The following is a 21,228-nucleotide window of genomic DNA, read 5'->3' as shown; positions in this document are numbered from 1 at the left end:
TCTGAGTTGTCTGAGTTGTTACTCCCGGACGCGTTTTTGGAACCAGCATACTTCGAGTAAGCAAGGTTTGGGTTAATGAACCGGGAGTTCAGGGTATATTTGACGGTAAGTTAACATTGCTTTCTGGAATACCCCCCTGGCCCTATGGGTGTGTGTGTATTAGGGATGCAACAATACAGTTAGTCCACGGTTCAATACATACCTCGGTTTTTTTAACCACGGTTTTCAGTTTGGTTCGGTTCTGTTGGCTTGTCACATCAGTTTTTTGCTATTATATTCTTAGGCGACAGGAACAGCAAGAGGTTAAGTAGAAAAAATACTATTTTTTATTGCAATACTCTTTCTTTATTTTACTTAAAGGACTCGAAAAACCTTACTTAAACTTTACTTAAAAAAACCCTTATACACATTCGTAGTTTATAGTCCCTGCACTCATCTAATATACAGACACAAGCCGATTTTACTTTCTCTTTAGACATAACCCACTGTGTTTATGTAAACCTTATGTGTTTTTGACAGTATTAGAGCAGTAAGACGACTACTTAGTCTAGTAATCACGTGTTTGACAGGCTTTTAGTGTGCACGCTCAGAAAAGCACATGTTAAAATAGGGCATAAGCACGCAAATGAAATGTTTAACCGGCAAGGCTTTAAAAGGCATGCAAATAATGAACTTTCGTGATTGTGAATAACTATAGTGTTCCGTGAGTATAACTCCACCACTAACGTGTGATGTGAATGTGTGTCGCATTGTTCAGTATTTTGGGATGGAGGCAAATGATAGAATGTGTAGAAAAATAATTAAATAAAAGCAATTCACAAGCGCGTATTGAACCGTGAATGCCGTACCGAACGGTTCAAAGTTATATTGAGAATTGTGGCATCCCTAGTGTGTATGTGTTTTGTTTAAGCACTGGATTGTGAGCTTACAACTTGACCGAAGAATGACACCTCTACGTAAGGATCTATGAGGGCTGTCGTGTCTCCAACAAAGGCTTTGGTCACATTGGCCATAATACTGGAGTTTATTCTGGGAAGACCTTCTGCTCGGTACACGATCACGTAAAACCGAGCCCATGGCCGTTCAGGGCTTAAGCCTTCAGGAATCAGGAGGTGCCTGGGGGTGGACAAACATTTTTTTAACATCATGAGATACATTCAACCTCCAGTCTTTATTGTGCCATAAAAAAAAAATTATATCTTACTTTTCTATCTGTTCCTCTACATCACTGAACTTCTGGGACGGCAGTGCAACATCTCCCTTTCCTGACACGCTGATATCACACTTCAAGTGCCCTTTTACCCCTGTGCGGATGTCAGCGGGGTCTGTGAGCATGGCCCACTTATTGATGAACTGATGGCCTGGCACAGCAAGGGTAAGATTTATTGTGTTACAAGCAGAATAACCAATATTCCAAATCTCTAGTTTCACCATCTCTACCATCTCCAAGCATTTACCAGGTTGGGAGTAAACCGTCCCGACATCAATCTTGAATATTCCCACACAGTAGCTCTTCATGATCTTTGAGTGCATAACCTTTGGGAGAAGTACACTAATGTGAGCTCTGCCAGGTCACGAGGAGAAAAACATTTTGTTTACATATGTACTTACAGATAGTTTGATGACTTTGTCAAAAAAGATGTCTTGATTGCAAAAGAAGTCAAACACGAAATACTGTTGGGCATGAGAAGACCATTGTTATTAAAATGATTTCCATTAATGCCATTATTTCAGAGAGTAAAGACAGTATGATCACCTCATTGTAAAAGGGAGCATTGGTTCCTTCTTTCACAGATGTCTGCTTTTTCTCATCTCCAATTTCAATCACGACACTAGGATCTATATTATCTCCGATCAGCTGCCTAGCCTCTGTTATATTGATGGAGATCTATAGGAAGAACATAAGAGTTTTGGCAATCTTTCAATACTAAGAGTAACAATTTTAGCACCTCACAGCTGGGTTCAAACGGCAACTTTTGCTCAAGTTATATTGAATTCTACCTGGAAATGTTGTGGTTTGCTTTCAGCTTCCAAGATCCTGGCCACAGGTTTACACCTTTTAAGCATAAAAAAGTGAAATGATATAGATGTGGTACAGAAACTACAAGAAAGAACACGCTGTGCAAAGATTGGAGAGGAAAACAAGAATTGCCTCTTAGTATTAACAATCTGTCTGAAGGAATCGTGTGCCGAGGTGGAGGCTTCAGCGAGTTCAGGCTGTGGTACGTCTACCACGTCTGGGTCGGCAGGATTAGTTTCAGACTCTGCCTCTAAAATATAAAGATTAAACCAGCTCAGTCAGATTTGGTTTACAAGCATTTGTGTAGTGCTCAGGATCAGTGGCTATATGTCTGAATTAATGGATTTAAATTCTGTGTCAACAAAACCATGCAGTTAATCCGCATGAAATGTTCTACATCTTCACTTGCGTAACGTCGTGTTTGCTTTCATGGCCTTACCTAGAGCACTCTTGTTTGCAATTACGACACCCTTGTGTCCTTTCCTTTGTTTCTTCTTCCCTTTTATTCCAAACTTTTTGCTGCAAAAACACATTGAAATATCAGATCATTGTAAATAACTCCTCCCAAGTCTAATCATATTGGGTAACACTTTATTTTAGTGTCCTTGTTACACGTTACATGTAGTTACTGTAGTAATAACTATAAATTATGTATAATTACATGCAACTTACTCCAAACGTATATGCAGTTAATTTGTATTACTCAGTACTTAAATGTATAACTACACTATAACACGGACACCTTAAAATAAAGTGAAACCCCATACTGTATATCTCCTTTTTTTGCCCATATTTTTGCTAATCTTTCCAACATTTTCCTTATAATAATGAGCCCTAGTAGTTAAGAATTGGAACTAGGAATAGAAAGGTTGGTAAGTTTGCTGTTGAAACTGGAACTGTCACCATTGGACCAATGAGCAAGTTTGTTGTTTTTTATAGAAGCATCTGCTAAATTTTTAGACATCAAGTTTTCTTTTTCCATTTCTGTCACCTGGTGGAGTTTGGGCTCCTTGCCTCAGTCACTTTTGGTTTGCTTATTTGGGGACACTTCATATAACATTACTGATTTAACTGCACTCACACTACTGAATGAGAACAAAACCTCAAATGAATAATGACAGTATCATCTTCTGCTTTATATAGCTGAATAAAACACCATTTTGAGCTTACCCATTATCTCGGTCCATTCTTTCATTCAAGGGAAAATATCCAGCTCAGAAACTGTGACTGTAACCCACTCCATCCAGCGAGACAGTGAGTGCACTTCCTTCCCAAACGTCTGTTTGACTTTCTGTTGCATTACAAACAAGGGTGGAAGACTCTGGCATGTGTGTTTCTAGGAAACTCAATAGAGGCCATATACAGCTTTTTAAATTTCAGAATTAAATGATTGTGACACCAAACAATTAGCGAATAAAGATATAAATGTTATATTGTAGTTTTTAACATGTTAACTATATAGTATTACAGTAAAAAAAAGAAAAGTGCACTCAAACATTCTCCCTTATCAAATATCACTGAAGCCATAAAAGAACATTTGGCAGTCGAGCTTCTCCATCTGTACTTTGGTGGTGCCACTTTACAGGAAGCTTCTATACATCAGTCAAAGCAATGCCAATTTTACAGCATTTATCGATCTTTGTTTTATGTTAAATTTATAAACATAAAATTGGGCATTGTTAGTACTTTAAAGGGATAGTACAGTTGATGGACTCCAGTGACTTCCATGGTATTTTTCCCATACATGGAAGTTAATGGCTACCATCAACTGTTTGATTACCAACATTCTTCAAAATATTTTATTTTGTGTTCAGCAGAACAAAGAAACTCAAAGGTTTGGAACAACTTGAGGGTGAGTAAATAATGACACAATTTTCATTTTTGTGTGAACTATCCTAAATGTTACACATGAATTACTACAAGTAGAACAAGTAGTACTGCCAGTTCATGTTAACTATTTCCTTATGTAACATTAACATACAAAACATGTATTAGTTTAATTTTGTTTAACAGCATTCACTTTAAGTGGCAATGTCTTAAGACTTTAGTCATTGAAGTAGTTCACATGACTCAAACATATGATTTCAAACCATTAGTCAGCAATTAGGATATTTAATGACAAAGGTGTTAGCTATACACTGAAATAAATGTAACATGTTGAAACAGGTCTGAAACACAATTGATGCAAATAAGGTTGAACTACTTACTGTAGCGAGTCAAAAGTACTTTACACTGTTTGCTGACAGTGAAAAGCAGGATGTACAAGGATCCACCTCTGGTAAATATATGCACCAACAACTCAAACATTTGCCATCACAAGGCTGGATTATTCATTTTCGTGTACCAAAATGTTATACAAATAAATATTACAAATATCATTTTAAAAATATATAAATTATGCAATTATATATATAGTTCAGATGCAAAAGCCTCTAAAAGTCACTTCGGTCAAAAATTAGAAAAAGATACTGAGTGAATGCTCTCCACATATAGTATGAGCTCATAAAATACTTTCACTTCAAACCCACTAAATCCCAGCCTCAGCCCATTCAGAAGTACCAGTACTTAGGTAGAAACCTATACACAGAAGCCTGACAAAAATGCTTATTTTAAAGAAAAACGTCAGACGGACTTAGAGGCTTTTGCATCTGAAGTCTTCAAATAACGCCTTTGATGCAGTTCAGAACCACAGTTGTAGTTTGAAGAATGTCATTTTATAATAGTTTTATTATGGAAGGTAATTTGATCCCTTATAGCAAATCTGTTTGATTTGTTTCCATGCTGTAGAACAGTGGTTTTCTAAAAGTGTGAGGCCTTAACTTGCCTCAAGTTAAAATGTGTTCTTATTAATTCATGGGTCACACTTTATATTAATTGTCTTTAACTACGATGTACTAAGATTGAAATTAATCATTTGATACAATGCACTTATTGTGTGTACATTCATGTTTTACACTGTACCTATATTACATACACTATTGCCAAAAGTTTTGGGACGCCTGCCTTTACATGCACATGAACATGAACATGAAATTGTCCAAAATGTCTTGGTATGCTGAAGCATTAAGAGTTCCTTTCACTGGAACTAAGGGGCCACGCCCAACCCCTGAAAAACAACCCACCACCATAATCCCCCCTCCACCAAACTTTACACTTGGCACAATGCAGTCAGGCAAGTACCGTTCTCCTGGCAACCGCCAAACCCAGACTAGTCCATCAATTGCCAGACAGAGAAGTGTGATTCGTCACTACAGAGAACACTTCTCCACTGTTCTAGAGACGTGCTTTACACCACTGCATCCAACGCTTTGCATTGCACTTGGTGATGTAAGGCTTGGATGCAGCTGCTCGGCCATGGAAACCCATTCCATGAAGCTCTCTATGCACCATTCTTGAGCTAATCTGAAGGCTAATCTGAAGTTTGGAGGTCTGTAGCTATTGACTCTGCAGAAAGTTGGCGACTTCTGTGCACTGTGCGCCACAGCATGCGCTGACCCCGCTCTGTGATTTTACGTGGAGTTGGTGTTGTCCCCAATTGCTTCCACTTTGTTTTAATACCACTAACAGTTGGGCGTGGAATATTTTGTTTTATACACCTGTTGCCATGGAAGTGATTGAACACCTGAATTCAATAATTTGGAGGGATGTCCCAATACTTTTGTCAATATAGTGTATACACCTACCCATGCCACCAGACCTGTTCCTAACATTACCCGTATCCCACCTCAATAGCAGCAAAATTGTTCTGCAATAAAAACTGTATCTAAAAATATTTGTTTTATGTCAATATTACATAGTAGTTAAAGACACCTAATATAAAGTGGAACCAATAAGTGTCTTTAAGCATGATCAAACAAATTGTGGAGATTGTCTATATCCAGAAGAGGAAAGTATCTTACTTTAGCTATCTTGGTGCATCTGGAATCATTGAGTCAAAGCCATTTTGATCAAATCTTTTACCGGGACAACTTTGTCTTTAACAATATAATATCACAATATAACCACTGCATTAAACATGTTTTATGTGGTAGGAAAAAAATAGCAATTGTAGCAAATATAACAGTGTCAATCCACTAAGTCACTCTGCAGGAACACCACAATGAATTTTTTGACTAAATGACATGATAATCTGATTATTTACAAAGTGAGGATCGGGGGTGGGGGTCAAGAAGTTTTATAACAAAAATGTTATAAAAAGAGATAATTTATCATTATTACATGCTAAATGTCTGTCACTTTATCTGACATAGAACTAGCACAATTCAGATGATTATGTGATTATAATTCTTTAATAAATTATACAAATATAAAAGTCAAATTGCAAAACAAGATTAGACATGTTTAAAGTGAAACATCAAATCCCCAAATGCCCACAACATTAAAGATATTTACACTTTCTGTCTTCAAGCATTCATCTTCAAGGCTCATGGTTTGCTTGGCGACAAAGTTCTGGAAAACAAAATTATGTAAAAACACGCATCATTCCTTTATTCTTCACAAATGTTCCTGCACTCACAGTAACACGTGTTCTACACTAATGTCCATGCATGTTTTGGTCACAGTAATAGGAATATTCTTTCTCTTGGGAAATTTCTCCAAAGACCTAAATAGTCCATGCACTCCAGAGCAAACATTATAAATAGCACAAGATACACTCACATTGTACCCTTTCAAAAGTTACTACACTCTTAAAAATAAAGGAGCTTTATTGGCATGGTTTCATGAATAACTTTTAACATGCATAGAAACTTTTGCCCGAAAGGAAGGTTCTTAATAGTGAAAAAATGTTCTTCAGATTATTAAAATGTTTTTAAGCTTTGGAGCACAGACTTAAAGGGATAGTTCACCCAAAAATGAAAATTAGCCCATGATTTACTGGTGAACTAACCCTTTAAATTTGGTCTCATTGTAAAGAAGACCCTTGGCAGATTATTGTTGATTTATTTATTTGATATGAAATATGTATTTTATAAAACATGTTGAACTCAAAAACTGATAGAAAATCAAAGCCATAAATCTAAAGTTGTGTTCCAAATTTGAGGCAAATTATACGCTCAACAGACAAATTACTCTCAAATATTACAAGCACACAGAAACAAACAACACTCTGACATCAATACCAACACACCCACACAATTGTAGCTGCATAATTTATCCAACTGGCTCGATAATAAGCAGAAGCAGAAAACAGGAATACAAATAGTGAGTATTTGCTTTATAGGCCAAACCTGAGAAAATGCCACCATCTGGTAAAAAAATAGCAAACATTTTAATTTTGAAGCTTTGCCAAAAGAATGAAAGCCTATTAACAGCGACTGCATCATTTTATAGTTAAATGGCCCTGGGATTAAACATGGCAGTTTTAATGGGTTTCAATGGGGACATTTTAGTCCTTAAGGTCCTTAGTGTAACTATTTTGTGTACCTAAATAGATGTATAAAAGGAAATGATGGTGAAATATTAAAATTCCAATAAAATTATCCAAAATTCAAGCAGTTGGCATTTAACCAACAAAATTATTTAAAACAACAAAAAAAGAAAGAAAAAACAACAAACAAAATTGAGGACACACAAGGGTTGACGAACAGTTGACTGAAAGGTTCTTTGGGGAACCAAAAAATAATTATTTTATGGCATCACTGAGAAAACCTCCTTTTGGAAATATATACCATTTAGGATCTAAAATGTACAATTTAGGTAATAATATGTTCCTTTAAGCTACTAAAATGCACCCTTTAGTTATAAATATAAGGTACAAATGTGTCCCTTTAGACCCAGTGACAGCTTTGGTACCATTTATCTGAGGGAGTACATGTGTTTGCAGAAATGGAGGGATGTTCATCTGAAAGATGAAGAAAGAGAGAAATACAGCACCTCTGGTAGCAGTCACCAAAAAGGAAAGAAGACAATCTGCCTACCTGGTATGAGAGGATAGGAAATGAGGATGATGGTGGAGAGGGAGCCCTCCACTGGCGTTAAGAGAAAAGTGCTTCAACGCCCGCAGGAGTCAAAACCAGCGCCTGAAGCAAATCAGAGAGCGAGACGATTCCCCTCACCACATCCTCTGTGTCCACCAGCACTAGACGGTGAACCTGAAAGAGCATATGGACCATAGTCTGAGTACAGTTGACGGCATGTTTCACTTGATGCGATTAAAAACAAGCCATCAATTTTTGAATACAATAGAAACACCCAAAGAATGAGCCGTCAATGTAACATGGCAGCTATTTGTTCTAATACCTCTGCCTCAGCAATGCGATCGATGATGGTTTCGAGTGTTTCGTGAGGGTAACACTTCAGCACCCCCTCAATGCAGCACCAGCGGCCCTGGATGACCTCCTGCATCGTCATGTTCAGGTTGTTGTAGTTTTTCTGGGCAGCCAAATTCTGTTGAAGAATCAGGAAAACATGTAAATGCAGAGGATACCAGCTTTAAGCTTTGTTAAGTACATCCGAAAGTTATTTTCTGTTACACAATCATTGAAATGTGTGGATGTGAGTCTACGTACAATGACATCAAATCTGGAGTAAAGTGCCACCACTTTCCCTAAAGAAAAATATCAAAAACCCCTCAGAAGAGAGACACGTGACATATACTTTTGGTTTGAAGAAAAACAAACAGTCGTACTCAGTACCTTGCTCGTTGATGACGGGCAGGGCTGAGACCCGTCGCTCTACAAATACCGATAAAGCGTCATAAACTGTTTCGGTCTCCCTGATAGTCGCGATGCTCTTGAATGTTCCGATTTCCACTTCCTCAATCCGCTTCTGTAAGAAACGTGGCTTGGGGATCATAGAGCCCTGAGATTCATAAAGCAAATATTCAACATTCAGTACAGAGCTATGGTGAGAGTCAACATAAGGACCTTATGTTACATATTAAAAGCACCAACACACTCTCATGGCAATTCATAACTATTTTTCGTTTTGGTGAATTGGTGGTTCATTCGTATGAATTTGTACAATCTCATTTGAACATTTTTATTTGATCTGCTTCACTATGGAAGCTTATTTCCGCCACGGAAAAAAAAAAAGTGACTTTTTATCTCAAAATTCGGACTTTCCCCCCTCAGAATTGTGATATAAACTTGCAATTGCGAGTTATAAAGTCAGAATTGCATGATATAAACTCGCAGTTGCAAAGAATATAGTCAGAATTGCGAGATATACACATTTTTTTTAATGAGATATAGGGTAACACTTTACATGAAGGGGTGTGCATAAGACTGACATGACACCTTCATAATCATGACATGACACAAGGAGTTTTTATGCATGTTTATGACAACTGTCATTAAGTGTCTTTCACTCAATTATGTCAATTTGAATGCAAAGATGACATTATTTGAGATGTCATAGTTATGACAACTTGACATTACCAAGACAACATAACCTGTCATAAATCTTTTTTTCAGTGGTACAAGTTGAATTTTTCATTAAAATGTCATTAAGTGTAAATACTCTGTCAAATTATTTTATAACAGCGTCGTGAATATTTTTCAGTTCATAATTTTTTTTTTAAAAAAGGTTTCCAAAAACAGTTAATTACAGCATCCCACACATTTATATTTTCTTGAAATGCTTTTTTTTACATCATGCATAAGTCTAGCTAAGACACCATCATAATCATTTTGAGGTGAGTTTCAATGACTCAATACGATTTCCTCTATGATGCCATAGTTTAGGTCAAGAAAAATATTTATGACACTGTTATAAAATAATTTGACAGAGTATTGACACTTAATGACATTTTAATGACAAATTCAACTTGTACCACTTTAGTTTAGGTCAAGGAAAATATTCATGACACTGTTAAAAAATATTTACTTCATTTGGATAATATTTAATATTTTAATACTTAAGTTTGATAATTAATCTGCTATGTCACATGCTAGGTTATGTTGTATTGGTAATGTCAAGTTGTCATGACAAAGACATCCCAAATAATGTCATCTTTGCATTAAAAATGACATAATTGAGCGAATGACACTTAATGACAGTTGTCACGAACATGCATAAAAACTCCTTCATATTCATGACATGTGTCATGTCATGATTATGAAGGTGTCATGTCAGTCTTATGCACACCCCTTCAAGAAAAGTGTCACCTGATGTGGACTTAATCCTCGCAATTCAGACTTTTTTTCTCAATTAGGAGTTTATAGCTCGCAATTCTGAATTCTTTTCTCTGAATTGAGGGATATAATTGAGAGTTATAAAGTCATGTTTTTTCCCTTCCTAAAAAGTGCATGTTTCCTTATGAATAATATTGTACAAATTCATTAGAAATTGCCACCTTGTAATACAGTTACATTGTTTCATGAGAGGTTAAAAGTGGATAGGGTTATGCTTTGTTAGCAGATATTTACTTATGTTCAAAGAACCCAGTGGTGAGTATGCGGCATTACGGAAATTGCAGTCAGCCATGATTAACTTATGTCCAATAACAGTGCTGGTTATTGAGAGGTCATCATATGTCAGCTCCCATGAGGCGTAATAAAAGTGTGGTCACATTAGCAAAAAGCTCCAGTGTCTAATGTTAATAGTATAGTGATGTATGAAGCATCTATTGTACAGAAGTCATTTTTTCAAACCAATCAGCTTTCTGTTGGTCAATGTAGTAAATTTGCATGAAAAACTCAAACCTGTTGAGAAATCTGCACGTGAGAAAGCTTTTGCCCTTAGGGAAATTCTTGATTGCGTGTACTACTAAAAAAGGGGTTTTCTCCCTTGAAAATTTGCCGAACGATGGTAAATTTAGATGGCGTATGACTAACATGTGTGGAAATCATTATCACTCTTCATTTAGTTATAAATAAAAAAATTTGAATGAGGTAAAAATGACTGAGTGCACCTTTTAATGCAAGGTTATATAAAGAGAACAGCATAAAAGCACTTACAAAGAGGTGTAAGAACTTGAGGATACGTTTATGGGTGAGTATGTGGAGGACGTTCCCTGATTCTGGATCTATGACGGGTAGCCGGTGAATCTTGTTCTTCAGTAAAGAATAAATGGCTTTGAAGAGGCTGGCAAACACAGAAAACACATCTCTGTCACTAGAAAGATAAAAGAAAAAGCAAACAAAGTGCAGTAAAGGTCCTGGTTTACCTGGATTCAGGTGTGATGCTAATCAGGGAGTTGAGAGAATACTGTAGATAGATTTCTGGAAGAGGGAAAACATAGAGCTTCTCATTTAAAACATTACAATAATATACATATTTATCTTCAAAACAATACACAATTACCTCTCCATGTTTCAATCTTGTGTTCCTCCAGCTCATAGATCTGAACCTAAAACAGAAAAAGAGCATGATTGATCTATTATTATTAATAATAACAGCATTTATTTGAAATAGAAATATATTATAAATGTCTTTAATGACACTTTTGTGAATAAAAGTATTAATTTCATTTAACCCTTCTCCGGCCTTCGTTTGGGAATTACACCCAGGGTCTTATATATATATACATATATATATATGTGTGTGTGTGTGTGTGTGTGTGTGTGTGTGTGTGTGTGCATGTAAAATTCACTTTATAAAAGACCCAAATTTCTAACTTTCATTCGTAAGTTATACTTTCATAAAAAAAAAGAAAAAAAAAGTTTTACCAGTTTTAAAAGTTTTACTTTTACCAGTAAATGGCTGAAGAGCTCCACTATTTGCTATGTGCTATTTGACTGACTGAAATACATCTTTTCACAAGTATTTTTCAGTTGAATTCATATCTAAATGTTATGAAATCACATTTATAACAATTAAAATGAATTAATTTTGTCAAAGTTTAGCATTTTTTTGTACTGAAAAAATCTTTTTTTCAATGATTTTACATTATTAGAATCAAACCTGAACAAGAGAAAAGTTGGAGTCTTTAGAGTTTATCATTTATTTCAAACATCTGATTTCTTATAATTCTACACATTTAATCTACACTTCAGTTACTAACTGTAACAGAACAAAAATTAACAGAAATGAACAGTAATATTACATATTGAGTAAAAAAATACACAACATGAACATCAAAATGCAATGAACTGAACAGCAATAACAAATGTATTCCTGTGTGTGTGTGAGCATGATCATTTTGCATTGTGGATGTTTTATGCATTGTTGGAAGCGTGCCACTTCATTTCTGTATGCGTGTTCTGTGTTGTTTCTGTTTTTGAGGATGAATTTTCTAAGCGGGTCTCCAGAGTGTGACTTTTTTTTGTCACACGAACATAAAAACAGATATAAATCCAATTTTTTTATTGTTTTTGTATATCTAGAGAGTGTTGACCACCGTACAAAGTCTCATGCCATTTGGACAAAGGGGAATTTTTTTTTTATTTGAGCAAACGTCCTTTGGGGTCAGAAAAGACCCCGAAGACCGGAGAAGGGTTAAAACAATCATACAGACCTTTTTTATGTTGGTTTCGAACTTGCATGAATTCATATTTATTTTACTCACTACATTTTACTGAAAAGCCAATAATAAGATTTTATAGGGCATCATATCACATCATATAGTGCTCCAATAGCAGGACTTGTTCTCACAAAAGTTCAATGTGTACTTGTTTTATTTTACCTGTATGTTTTTTTTTTTTTGCAATAGTGGTTGAAATGTTTTGTAGCCATGAAAATGCATCTATACCATGAGAATTATTCTGTATAAAGTTTCACAACTAGCCCCAGTTTCCCCTATATTTAAATTAGGAGAAAACGGTGTTAAATAGTGGTTACCAAGGGAGATTTGTAGTAACGATGGAGAATGTTGATAAAGTCTGTAATGGTGAGCATCCCTGCAAAGACAAAAATAGCAAATGGACAACATAAACAGAGGCACTCAGGTTTAAATTCAATTCAACAGTGAGTTCGCACAAGCCGATCTAAAACTGACCAGACAGAGCTGAACTTAAAGTTCTTAAGCAAATTAGAGGCTAACATTAGCATAAACATACTACATCTCACTATGCACTGAAACAGGAACACGTTCCTGCGCCCAAGTTTTCTTTCAGTAGGAGGATATGCTTTCTCATTAGCATGGCTATTATTACTTCCAGAGAAGGTTCAGGGGATTAGAGATCTACCCTGCCATTTCCCACCAGATACCATCGCCCAGAAGCCAGACTAAACTTAGAAGCTGACACTGTTGGAGAGGACGGGGTGCTGAGTATGATCAATCAAAGCTGTGTCAGCACACACACGGGCAGTACAGTATTTAAACATGATGAATCTTCGCTTATATATTACCATTTCAAAATTTCGGGGTCTTTTAATGTTTTTGAAAGAAGTCTTTTATGCTCACCAAGGTTGCAATTTTTTTATCAAAAATACTGAACATTTTTGACATTTTATTACAATTTAAAATAGCTGTTTTCTAATTTAATATATTTTAAAATCAAATGTATTCCTGTGATGGCAAAGCTGAATTGTCAGCATCATTACACCAGTCTTCAGTAGTTTGTTATCTGCTTTATGTTAATGCTGCGATTTAGTCAAAGGCAGGTGATCATCAGTTGAGAGTGATGTGTGTGATTATCGTGAGCAACTGTTTGGGAAACCGGTGCATTCCAGAAAATTCCTGTAGGAGCAGAAACTTAGAATGCATCTATTTCTATCCTACATGCAGGGCTTGACATTAACTTTTTTGCTCACCAGCCGCTGTGGCTGGTGCTTTTACAAAGCATTTTCACATCGATACCAAGTGGAAAAACGGCCATATAGATATTTTTTATATTATCTCATAATTTGGCAGCAGGTATATTAGGCTGCTGTCACTTTAAAAACCTGACGCAGGGATCCATTATACTGTTACTCATGCCTTTTCTTTCTCAACTGTTTATGTTCACTTAAAACATAACTGACTGTTTATGTGAATACTCGCCAAGACCGGCATTTTGACATTTATTTTCTGTGTATTTGACTGTTTAAGTGCAATTAGGCAGCGAAAACTAACTCAAGATGGATTTATGTGCACGCGCTTGGAGTGTTAGCACAACATCTGTGAGAATGAGTAAAAATGCACGCAATCCCACGCCGAAATTCAAGCCCTGCAACACCAACAATATTCATCCGAAGCAAATTAAACTAGTGAAGGGGAGGTGGGTTTGTGTGTCAACTCACTGTCGGAGAGATGAGAGAGCGAGAAAGCACAGCTGGAGTTACAGATAAGTATTGGAAGCGTTTCAGTATCAAATATAGCTGCAAGCAGCAATACCGGGGCCAAGCGCAAAGAAGAAGACAAGACATGCCAAAATGGCTGGCAGTGTCAGATCAACTGGAGCAATGAGCAATTAATCACCTTTTAAGATGATTTTAGGCAAAAGGCTGAAAAATGCATTGTAGTCTGAGAGTGTCAGACCAACTGCAACAATGAACAATTATACAGTTTAAGAAGATTAGGCAAAATGGCTGAAATATCATATATAGAGTCACTGATAATATAAGTTAATGGTTTATCACTTTTGACCAATAGGTGGCACAGTTACGAAATTGATGTGGTGTGGTCAGAATAAGGGAACAATGACACATGCAAAGTTTGATGCCAATATGTCAAAGCATTGCAGAGATACAGCCTCAAGAGTCATTTTGGCATCATGCCTCAACTTCGTCACTGAGGTTTACAAAAACGGTTTCATCTATTGATGCAAAATCCCTAACATTTTGTTGACACAGTCTGAAGATGATACGATTCGATTTTGGTGGAAATTGGACAAACGGTCTAGGATGAGTTTGAAAAAGTAGATTTTGATCAAATAAGAACATTGCGGACAGGATGTTTGACCAAATATGTCAAAATTAGTATCTATATTCTTGGCATGAGCCAATAAATGTATTATGACCAGTTTCATTAAACTAGGCTAATTTAACCAAAAGTTATTAGCATTTTCGTAAATGTTGTTATAACCTTTGACCACAAGGTGGCACTACCCCAAAACTTTTTGAGTACCTTCAAAGCATGGTGCGGAAGACACATACCAAGTTCCGTAACGATAGACTAATGCGTTTGTAAAATATAGTATTTTAGCACATAATTCAAAATGGCCGATATGGTAAAATTGTCAGAAAATATCAGACAACTCTGCATGCCGTCCTGAATCTAACGAGACCACTTTTATGATTTTTGACAAACAGTTCAAAAGTTATAAGCAAAAATAGATTTTTTTTTGTATCTCCTGACCAGTAGGTGCCGCTGAGCCGAAACGCTGCATGTTGCCTCAAGTCATGCTTGTGATGACATGTACCAAGTTTGGTTTGAATACGATAAAGCGTTGCGGAGATATTGCCTTAAGTGTGTTTTTGCAACCGCCATGTAAAATTTGTTTGCGCATTAGTCGAAAACGATTTGACGAATCAACTTGATTTGCAAGATTTTTTGTCAGCATGGTCTGAAGATGATTTGGTTTAATTTTCGTGCAAATCGGACAAACCGTCTAGGACGAGTTCGCAAAAGTAGGTTTTTTGGAAAATTAAAAATGGCGGGGAAATTATCATGACCGAAAATGACGTCATAGGGTGCAATTGAATCGGCATGAGCCAATGAATGTATTATGACCAGTTTCAATAAACTAAGCTAATTTAATCAAAAGTTATTAGCATTTTTGTAAATTTTGTTATAACCTTTGACCACAAGGTGGCACTGCCCCAAAACTTTTTGAGTACCTTCGAAGCATGGTGCGGAAGACACATACCAAGTTTCGTAACGATAGACTAATGAGTTTGTAAAATATAGCATTTTAGCACATAATTCAAAATGGCCGACAGCCAAAATGGCCGATATGGTAAAATTGAATATCAGACGACTCGGCATGCCGTCCTGAATCTAATGAGACCACTTTTATGATTTTTGGACAAACAGTTCAGAAGTTATAAGCAAAAATTGCAATTTTTCGTATCTCCGGACCAGTAGGTGGCGCTGCGCCGAAACGCTGTATGTTGCCTCAAGTCATGCTTGTGATGACATGTACCAAGTTTGGTTTGAATACGATAAAGCGTTGCGGAGATATTGCCTTAAGAGTGTTTTTGCAACCGCTACGTAAAATTTGTTTGCGCGTTTATCGCAAATGATTTGACGAATCAACTTGATTTGCAAGATTTTTTGTCAACATGGTCTGAAGATGATCTGGTTCAATTTTCGTGCAAATCGGATGAACCGTCTAGGACGAGTTCGTAAAAGTAGGTTTTTCGGAAAATTCAAAATGGCGGGAAAATTATTATGACGGAAAATGACGTCATAGGGTGCAATGGAATTGTCTTGAGCCAATGAATCAGAGGAAAAAAGAATTTTGTTTCTAGCCCTTATGGTTCAAAAGTTATTAGCATAAACATGAGTCAAATTTTGGACTGATGATGGCGCTAGAGGGATTGAGTTTGAGACTCCAAATTTGCTACGGTGACATTTCAGACTGTCCTCTATTAGTGTGCCAAATTTCACAACTTTTTACCATACGGTTCTATGGGCTGCCATAGACTTCGTGGCGGAAGAAGAAGAAGAAGAAGAAGAAGAAGAAGAAGATGAATAATAATAATAAGAACGGGAACGGTTTCAATAGGTGCCTTCGCACCTTCGGTGCTTGGCCCCTAAATATACATTGAATATGTATTTGTAATATGTACATCGCCCTTTTTAAAAGACTACAATTGAAACATGTATAGACTATGTTATATAAATTCAATCCGTCAAAGTGGCTAGTAGGAGTGACTGCGTTACACGACACTGCTGAAATCAACCCGCATTTGGTGGGTGTTAATGTCAAGCCCTGCCTACATATACAGGACCTGAAATCAAATGGATGGTAGAGCTGGGACATCGGTTTAATGGGATTGCTGAGTGTTTTAGCATATGTGAAACACGTTCGCTTTTATGAACACGGTTTAAGATGTTGCAGTGACATTATAAGATTTCAGTAATCTGATGCAGGCTCACAGCTGACCAAGCAACACTTTGACAGGCTCAGCAGAACCCTAACGTTTGCTTACCTACGAAACACTGCAGCTTGTTGTCCCATAAAGGTGCCGCTCTGACCCCGTTTGCAACCATTGCAAAGAATGCTTTCTTCACCTGTACACATCAATCAAAAAAATTCCCTGTTTATGCTCTCTGAACATTTAAATCAGGAATATATATGATTATTTTTTGATGTAAATCAATCTAAAATACTGTAGTACAGGATGTGACTTCAGCACATAAGCACACCTGCAGTGTTGTGTCAAAGATGACAAGTTTGGAGCTTGTTGGAATGGCATCGTAGCAGCAGTGACTCATGAAGAACTTGGCATACACGTCTGAGTCAGAGTCTTGGAGAGGTTCTTTAGAGGGAGACAGAGAGGGAAACCCCTGCTGCAGGTCGGTCAGTCTGCAGTTGTGAATGACAACAGTCCTGCTACACTCATATGTACCCTACCGTAGCCTAGTCTACATGTTTTGTAGTTTCATTTAGAATTGAATCACACTTATCAAGGCAAAAAATCTCCCCAGTATTGATTTTTTTCTCTTTACTGAAGACTCATGGAGCAACATTTTTGAGAAAAGAAATAGGGAAAGAAATTTGTTTAGGGTACAAATAACGTAAATACACTGATCAGGCATAAAATTATGACCACTGAAAAGTGAAGTGAATAACACTGATTATCTCTTCATCACAGCACCTGTTGGTGGGTGCGATATATTAGGCAGCAAGTGAACATTTTGCCCTCAAAGTTAATGTGTTAGAAGCAGGAAAAATGGGCTTGAGCGGGTTGGACAAGGGCCAAATTGTGATGGCTAGACGACTGGGTCAGAGCATCTCCAAAACTGCAGCTCTTGTGGGGTGTTTCTGCAGTGGTCAGTATCTATCAAAGGTGGTCCAAGGAAGGAACAGTGGTGAACCGACAACAGGGTCATGGGAGGCCAAGGCTCATTGATGTACGTGGGGAGCGAAGGCCGATCAAACAGACAAACTACTGTAGCTCAAATTGCTCAAGAAGTTAATGCTGGTTCTGATAGAAAGGTGTCAGAATATACAGTGCATCGAAGTTTGTTGTGAATGGGGCTGCATAGCCAAAGACCAGTCAGGGTGCCCATGCTGACCCCTTTCTCCCACCGAAAGAGCCAACAGTGGGCACGTGAGCATCAGAGCTGGACCACGGAGGAATGGAAGTAGGTGGCCTGGTCTGATGAATCACGTTTTCTTTTACATCACATGGATGGGCGGGTGTGTGTGTGTCGTTTACCTGGGGAACACATGGCATCAGGATGCACTATGGGAAGAAAGCAAGCCAGCAGAGGCAGTGTGATGCTTTGGGCAATGTTCTGCTGGGAAACCTTGGGTCCTGCCATCCATGTGGATGTTACTTTGACACGTACCACCTACCTAAGCATTGTTGCAGACCATGTACATCCTTTCATGGTAACGGTATTCCCTTGTGGTGGTGGCCTCTTTCAGCAGGATAATGCGCCCTGCCACAAAGCAAAAATGGTTCAGGAATGATCTGAGGAGCACAATAAGAAGTTTGAGGTGTTGACTTGGCCTTCAAATTCCCCAGATCTCAATCCAATCGAGCATATGTGGGATGTGCTGAACAAACATGTCCAATCCATGGAGGCCCCACCTCGCAACTTACAGGACTTAAAGGATCTTAAACATCTTGGTGCCAGATACCACAGCCCACCTTCAGGGGTCTAGTGGAGTCCATGCCTTGACGGGTCAGGGCTGTTTTGGCAGCAAAAGGGGGACCAACGCAACATTAGGTCATAATGTTATGCCTGATCGCTGTATAAGACAGCAAGAGGGGCCTTTTACTTCACATTTGGGACCAAAGTTGGGTACACTTTAATATTGGTGAATGGAAACTACAACAACCATAATTTCTGTGTTCACTTTTGCTCCAAAAGCAAAATAAATAATCCATGATAGTTTGTATGACTTTCCAAAAGACCAAAATATTTCCAAAATAAACAATATTGAGAGATTAATCAAATAGGTCAGAAGAGAGAAAGCCCTTAAGGGGACAAGTTGACTTTTAACTTACGATTACTGAAAAAGATTATATCAAATTAACTAAATTAATTAATAATTGATTAAATAGCTCAATAAACAATACAGTAAGTCAGTGGACTTGAACGCAGAATTCCAGAGACTAGCTAAGAAATGTAATGTTAACATTAAGAAATGCACAGGGTGTACAAAAGATACTGATAGATACCTGTCTTCTTCATGGTGAGTCCCTCATCCTCCACAAAGGGGAACTAAAACAGACAAGATATGGACTTTCACTTTAAGGATATATGCTCAAAGCAGTCAAAAGAAGTGAGGATGACATAGCATAACCTTAAGTAGCCTATTGTTAAATTAAAAATATCAAAAGAAAATGTCGGCGTCAGGAAGCTGAGAAAAGCAAATTAAAGCAGTCCAACAGAACTGAGGCTTTTCACTCTTTGTATCACTCCACTTGTTGGTTTGTTCATTCCAGCATTAGTTATGGGGATTTTTCACTGACTCTTTATGCAGCTTACATTGTTACACCAGTAGATGGCGACAAGTGTCTTTATGAGTGAGCCATTGAATCATTCAGTTAACCTATTTGTTCAAAAGATAAATCCATTCAGAAATGTAACAACAGTCATTGAATAATTTATCTGATTAACTCAAAAACACAGATTCAACTCCACTTTGCTCTGGGTTTGTTTGGAAATGTTTTTGTTGGAGCAAAGTAACTCGAAATATTGTGTCTAAAGTTACTCACAATCACAACAATGTTGTTGATCTGTATATTAGCTGCTGCCTTGTGACTACAGCCGAATCACAGCCATTACGCATTGTGACTGTGATATTTCTTAACCGCAGCAATGTCATTCTTTTTCTATACAGAACTGAAATCCTGCCACAGAACCCTACAGAGAAGGGTCTATTATCTCAACAGTATGACTGACAGGTTAAATATAACATCATCCTATGATATATTACATTTCTGATTATTCATTCAACCCTAAACAATTCTCATGCAGACTCATACAGTACAATCGCTCTGTGTATACCGGTATTGTTTACGCTGAAGCAAAGTATAAACCTAAAATGTTAACAGTCTTTTGCTGCCTTGCAATGACTATGTTTTTTCTTTCTTTCAGGAAAAGCACATGTGGTTAATTATTATAAGAAATAATGTTTTCATGCTACATATTTCTACCTCACCCTGAACTTGATCTCCACAGAGGCCTTGTCTCCATGCACTGTTCAGATCTCCAAAAATAACCTCAAACATAAACACAATGTGCAAAGCAACCAGAAAGACTAGTTATTCATACGTTATCAGTTGAATCCACTCGTTTTGAATTGTCAACACTGAAACAAGCCCGGGGGGTCAGTTTGTTGATTGACTTTAGTTCTTTAAAACTTCAGCAAACATCAAGATAAACGGTGATAAGATCATTGTTTTTAAGTTAAAGTTGTCACAACAGGATTCAGCTCATCAGAAACATTGCTCACTGGGTCTTACCTCCATCAGGGGGTCCATGTTGTGGGGTCCCACTGCGAGACAAACGTTTTCAGTATTTGAGCTGGCCTGACCGGAGCATACTTCAGCTGTACTCACGTCCCTGCTCACAGAGCACAATCTAAATCAGGAGAGAAAGCCGGCCCAGGCACGCAGAGGGCTGAACGTGAGACGGGGGAGGAGAATCACAAATGTTACGACTGTGAGTGGCTGTGTATTCACAACACCCCTGTAATACACAGCATAATCAGGACCTCATACAAATCATGTATAAGATGACTCATGTTAAATGGAAGATCAATCAGCTAAAAAGCATACTGTTGACATTAAGGACCACTGCAACGATGATCACAATATGTTCCTTTGGACCTTGCGTTCATGATGATTTGTTCTCCGAGACTACATGGGCCCCCGAGCGGGTTTCATTTTCACTAGATATACTCCCCTAAAGGATTATTAGGAACACCATACTAATACTGTGTATGACCCCCTTTCGCCTTCAGAACTGCCTTAATTCTACGTGGCATTGACTCAACAAGGTGCTGAAAGCATTCTTTAGAAATGTTGGCCCATATTGATAGGATAGCATCTTGCAGTTGATGGAGATTTGTGGGATGCACATCCAGGGCACGAAGCTCCCGTTCCACCACATCCCAAAGATGCTCTACGCATTATCCTGCTGGAAGTAGCCATCAGAGGATGGGTACATGGTGGTCATAAAGGGATGGACATGGTCAGAAACAATGCTCAGGTAG

At 37.5% G+C, this 21,228-nt stretch overlaps 2 protein-coding genes across 5 annotated transcripts in view; both read right to left on the bottom strand.

Annotated features, from left to right (window-relative positions):
• The window catches only part of fer1l6 (fer-1 like family member 6), a 33,502-nt gene extending 30,156 nt beyond the window's left edge, over window positions 1–3,346 (bottom strand). The window contains exons 1-9 of the mRNA XM_079821852.1: window positions 3,191–3,346; window positions 2,460–2,539; window positions 2,153–2,270; window positions 2,002–2,056; window positions 1,757–1,888; window positions 1,612–1,674; window positions 1,458–1,536; window positions 1,205–1,361; window positions 930–1,116 (exon numbers count right to left, since the gene is read on the bottom strand). Of these exons, the coding sequence (XP_079677978.1) occupies window positions 930–1,116; window positions 1,205–1,361; window positions 1,458–1,536; window positions 1,612–1,674; window positions 1,757–1,888; window positions 2,002–2,056; window positions 2,153–2,270; window positions 2,460–2,539; window positions 3,191–3,207 (888 nt within the window). The 5' untranslated portion in view covers window positions 3,208–3,346. The remainder of the gene's footprint in view (window positions 1–929; window positions 1,117–1,204; window positions 1,362–1,457; window positions 1,537–1,611; window positions 1,675–1,756; window positions 1,889–2,001; window positions 2,057–2,152; window positions 2,271–2,459; window positions 2,540–3,190) is intronic.
• Window positions 3,347–4,114: 768 nt separating this feature from the next.
• prkag3b (protein kinase, AMP-activated, gamma 3b non-catalytic subunit) lies at window positions 4,115–20,613 on the bottom strand. Of its 4 annotated transcripts, none has more exons than XM_079821858.1 (13): window positions 20,477–20,602; window positions 19,187–19,229; window positions 17,199–17,339; window positions 16,982–17,063; window positions 12,743–12,801; window positions 11,267–11,312; window positions 11,130–11,184; window positions 10,921–11,047; window positions 8,656–8,821; window positions 8,530–8,567; window positions 8,261–8,407; window positions 7,939–8,112; window positions 4,115–6,469 (listed from the first exon to the last, which is right to left on the bottom strand). In XM_079821858.1, exons 3-12 carry the CDS (start codon window positions 17,265–17,267, stop codon window positions 7,996–7,998), a joined length of 906 nt encoding a protein of 301 aa, XP_079677984.1. In that variant the 5' UTR covers window positions 17,268–17,339; window positions 19,187–19,229; window positions 20,477–20,602; the 3' UTR covers window positions 4,115–6,469; window positions 7,939–7,995. The 4 variants fall into 4 exon arrangements, with proteins under 4 accessions (XP_079677984.1, XP_079677983.1, XP_079677985.1 ...); XM_079821857.1 differs by having other exon boundaries at window positions 4,116–6,469; window positions 17,199–17,311; window positions 20,477–20,613; XM_079821859.1 differs by having other exon boundaries at window positions 4,116–6,469; window positions 17,199–17,358; window positions 20,477–20,592.
• Window positions 20,614–21,228: the final 615 nt, after the last annotated feature.

The sequence above is a fragment of the Gobio gobio genome (assembly GCF_949357685.1).
Source record: "Gobio gobio genome assembly, chromosome: 7".
Classification (NCBI taxonomy): Eukaryota; Metazoa; Chordata; class Actinopteri; order Cypriniformes; family Gobionidae; genus Gobio; species Gobio gobio.
The sequence above is the reverse complement of the archived record's forward strand: the minus strand, read 5'-3'. Positions and strand labels throughout refer to the sequence as shown.

What these genes read in the sequence shown, in the direction of transcription:
- prkag3b (XM_079821857.1), bottom strand. An exon ending in TCAAGTTCTTACACCTCTTT is followed by an intron (nt 8,822 to 10,920) that starts GTAAGTGCTTTT and finishes TATGAATCTCAG; the next exon opens with GGCTCTATGATCCCCAAGCC. An exon ending in ACTCCAGATTTGATGTCATT is followed by an intron (nt 8,408 to 8,529) that starts GTACGTAGACTC and finishes ATTCTTCAACAG; the next exon opens with AATTTGGCTGCCCAGAAAAA.